The 4003-nt window shown below is 37.1% G+C and overlaps 1 protein-coding gene across 1 annotated transcript; it reads right to left on the bottom strand.

The window, feature by feature from the left end:
- Positions 1 to 481: 481 nt before the first annotated feature.
- Positions 482 to 2743, bottom strand: LOC131691911 (Golgi pH regulator). Its single transcript, XM_058978656.1, has 6 exons — positions 2567 to 2743; positions 2232 to 2502; positions 1768 to 2169; positions 1522 to 1703; positions 1193 to 1378; positions 482 to 1136 (listed from the first exon to the last, which is right to left on the bottom strand). The coding sequence occupies exons 1-6, from the start codon at positions 2606 to 2608 to the stop codon at positions 867 to 869; spliced, it is 1353 nt and encodes a 450-aa protein (XP_058834639.1). The 5' UTR covers positions 2609 to 2743; the 3' UTR covers positions 482 to 866.
- Positions 2744 to 4003: the final 1260 nt, after the last annotated feature.

The following is a 4003-nucleotide window of genomic DNA, read 5'->3' as shown; positions in this document are numbered from 1 at the left end:
TCACGTTCAAATGCTAACATCACATAGATGTAGTGAAAATGGATCAATTGCGCTAAAACAAAAATACTTCGTACTTTAGCTCGTCGTTTTCTCAGATACATGATGTTTCTACTACGTCTCTTATGACTGAATAGTAGCAGTCTTCCTAAAGTACCATTGGACATATGTTTATATATTGATTGCCAAAAATGGTGTTCATGGTAGTTACACATCGTATGCAACACCCGGTTACCCTAACAATTTTCTTAAAATACCAACGGGCAGCAATGAAGTTCATAAACCAAATAGGCAGTACCCATTAATTCATTCTACAAACTTTTAGTCTACCTACCAATGCGTTGCTGTTGGATGACATTATCACGCAAGCCTACAACGGAATGTTTCTGGTGCTGTCTGTGAATGAAAAACTTCGTCGTGGTTTTTGTTGGAACGAAAGGGACACATCATCAATTGAAGAATTAAAAAGTTCCAAATTGCATCGTTTCAGTTCTTTTTAATCGGTTTCATGTAGATATTTATATTATACCGAAAAAGCATTCAACGTCCTGTTGTTAACAAATTATAGAATGATTATTTACATCACGACCATACATTTCATTTCGGTTTTGCTACTTTATTTCGTAACACTAATAAATTATTGTAGCCATTTAGCAGCTCACTAGAGAGATTTTTCATCGCTGTTTATTTTTCGCCCTTGTTGTATCGAAAAACGCACGGATGTAAATTGTTACGCCTAAGAACTACTGGTTACGAATCATAATTACAAATAAATAGATACAGATTAGATTTTTTGCCTTCTCACTTCGTTTAATTGAACTCAAATTAAACCGAAATGTATTTTTCAATTTAAATGCAAGCGAAAAAACCTACATGCTCGTATCAACATTAGGAGGTTTGTGCAGCAGATAGAGTATGACTATCGTTGTCAAGGCGCTTACCAAGAAAATCACGTCAAACCACCGATGGTAAAAGTTGAAATGTAAACCTCCCAGCACCTCAGTGATGATGACCCGATACTCGGCAGGCATGTTCATTCGCATGAGCAGCACTGATGAGCAAAAGTACATGCCCATGATCTGCGCTAGCACCAGAACGATAATGTTGGACGACTTGCTCGAGGATATTTTGTAGAAAAACTGAAAAAAAAAACATTTTACATTCATTATGTCGCCGTTGTCATGCTGAACTTTACCTTAGTTAACGTTAACAGTAAGCCGCGAATGGACGTTACAACTATGCAACCTACGAGCATAAATGAGACATGTTGACTCCAAAAAGCGACGTCCATGTCAAACCCGCACCAGTGTACAGCGATCTCTATGCCACGTGTCACTGGATCCTTTTTGCCAACACGGTCAAAGATGATGTTAATGGTGCACTGAAAAATTTAATGCAGTAAAAAATAAATGTTAGATTGTCGGCAATAAGCAACGTGACAGACCTCGTAAGTTCCGAAGCAAAATAAAATTTGCTAAAAATAATATGAACATTCGAACACAAAATTGAAATAGTCGAACTTACGATAAATATCTTCCACAAACAGTACACGCTGAAAAAGTGCCCCAAAACATTGAAATATTTTCCTTGCAATGTAGCAGCCCATCTTTCCCGCTCTTGCATATTCTTCATTGAATGAGCCTCCAGAAACAACTGTCTGGACAATTCTTCCAAAGCTGAGATTTCCAATCTCAGCTGGCCTATATCTAAAATAAAAAATGCCAAATTACAGCTGATTCTCTAAGCAACTTGAGGTGATTCCTTGCTTACTCTCCGCCCCCGGTGGCCGGTTCGTCACGCTGCTGATCATTCCCCAAATGCCTGGCTTTGTATTGGGTTTGATTCTTCTCCGGTCTAGAGCAATACGCTTTTTCTTCACCAGAATCATATCCATTGTCTGCATTAACCTTCGTTCGATATTCGATACATCGCTCTGTGATACCGGCCGTATAAAATAAGACATGCTGGTATATGGATAATTCACAGCACCGAAGCCGGAAAGGATTGCCATAACGGTAACTCCAACCACCCCGATTCTAGAGACGGCTTGCTCGATTGTGAAAATTCCCTTGCTAACACTTAGTAGCGGAAACGGATCTCCGATCCTCCAGAAAACGTACAAATAACAGAACCAAAATAAAGTCGACAACGGCTGAACCCATTTTTGAGCCACTGAAACAAAAATAACACACATATCAGGAAATACCGCATAAAATAATGATACTTCGGCTTACCTATTCGGATGTTGCTTATGCAAGAATATACTATGTGGTAAGGGATTAATGCTATCACCATAAACAATAGCAACGTTAACCCTAGCCTCCAATGGAAGTATCTGGAACTGGAATCCAAACACCCAATGATCTCGAATATAATCAACTCGAACATAGTCAACGAAAGGGCAAAAGTGATAGAGAAAACCAACTGGACGAATACATGCCGGATTTCGTAATTTCTGAACAGTTGCTTCACGAAGAAAATCCATCCTCCGATGAAGAAGCAAACCTACCAAGCCAAAAGCCGGCTCCATTAGAGTTGTACAGTATTGATGCGAATCGAAAAGAATTACCTGCGATACAAGAATTATAACTGTATCCTCCAGAAATCCCATCTTTACTAGTAGCCTTTAGATAATATATGCTGTGCACACATTGTATTCTATTTTCTGCAAAAAATAATGCTATTATTTTAAGAATAACCGCACGAAACTTTATAGAAAAACATTAAACAAAATATATAATTTCCAAAAACACCCCATAAAAAATTTGACATTTGCGAAATTGTGCACTCGACCGACGAAATCGGGTGACTTCAAGATCGACCTACTAATTTACCGACTAAATTGAATTACGTCGGGGGGAAATTTTTGTCACCATATTAATCAGTAGATTTTATACGTTTAAATCTGGTACCCGACTTAATTGACTGAAAAATCGGTTGGAAAAATTTTGTTGCATCGGAACAAGATTTAATAGTCATATTATTCCACATACGAAATCGGTTCTCGTATTGTTGACAAACACTTATGTCGGAAATGTTATGTTCTAAATATAATTTTTATTAATTTTACTTATATCTTCAATAAATTAAAAGTAAAATTGGTAAAAAAATACAGTTCCGCACTTTAAATAGGAAGAAGTGATCGTATACTCGACTATTGCTCGGATTGATTTGGGTAAGTGTAATTAATATTTGTCAAGTTAGTTTTTATTAATTCTTAATCATATTCAATTGATGACCTATTGATTCAATAAAATCGCTGCCTGTACGTTAAAAAAGCAACCAGGAAGTTCAAGAATACTACAGTTCCACTTCACATTTTAAGAGCAACACGAAGATCCGGAAGATCGACAAGCCATGTTAAGTTCCAAGGGTAAGTTTTTACATATTTTTTTTTATTTACATAAAATAAAACAATATAAACGACGATATATATCAAACATTTTTCTGCGAAAATATGTCTTCTACTTATTTTGAGAAATTCCCAGTGAAGGTAAGGGACACCGGTTCGAATAAATCAAAACTATCGACAGATCTACCTATTTAATCGTTTTCCATCAACAGATTTCGACAAATTTCGTCAACCTATTTCGTCTGGTGTTGCGTCGACAGACACTCATGTTAAACTCCTATAAGCGTCGGTGCAACAAACTATAAATTCGTCGACTTCAAAGTCTGGCGATTCAGCCGACCAAAACCGATTTAATCGGTGGGAAAATCGGGAGGATTTTTTATGGGGCAGCTGGCTTTTCTTGACATGCCGGTTTGACATTTCTTTCTGCAAGCAAGGCTGCCATTTATACAGATTTAGCTGTAATATATAGATTTTGAAGGGCGATTGCATTTTTTTCGGAATACAGATAAATTTAATTTCGGTCGGATTATTTTCATAATGGATACTGTACGACTCCAGAATAAGTTTTAAGGCGGCACAGAGCATTTCAACACCATCATATATACTTGTGACGAGCTATTTCAAATCTCGACAAACATATGATTACGGCCT

Source organism: Topomyia yanbarensis, chromosome 3 (genome assembly GCF_030247195.1).
Source record: "Topomyia yanbarensis strain Yona2022 chromosome 3, ASM3024719v1, whole genome shotgun sequence".
Classification (NCBI taxonomy): domain Eukaryota; kingdom Metazoa; phylum Arthropoda; class Insecta; order Diptera; family Culicidae; genus Topomyia; species Topomyia yanbarensis.
This window is presented reverse-complemented; position numbering and strand designations above follow the sequence as displayed.

Coding starts and splice junctions, on each gene's coding strand:
- LOC131691911 (XM_058978656.1), bottom strand. CDS start 2,608: ATGGGATTTCTGGAGGATACAGTTATAATTCTTGTATCGCAG. Junction 2,503..2,566: donor TTATAATTCTTGTATCGCAG/GTAATTCTTTTC, acceptor TTGGCTTGGTAG/GTTTGCTTCTTCATCGGAGG. Junction 1,137..1,192: donor TACTGTTAACGTTAACTAAG/GTAAAGTTCAGC, acceptor TTTTTTTTTCAG/TTTTTCTACAAAATATCCTC.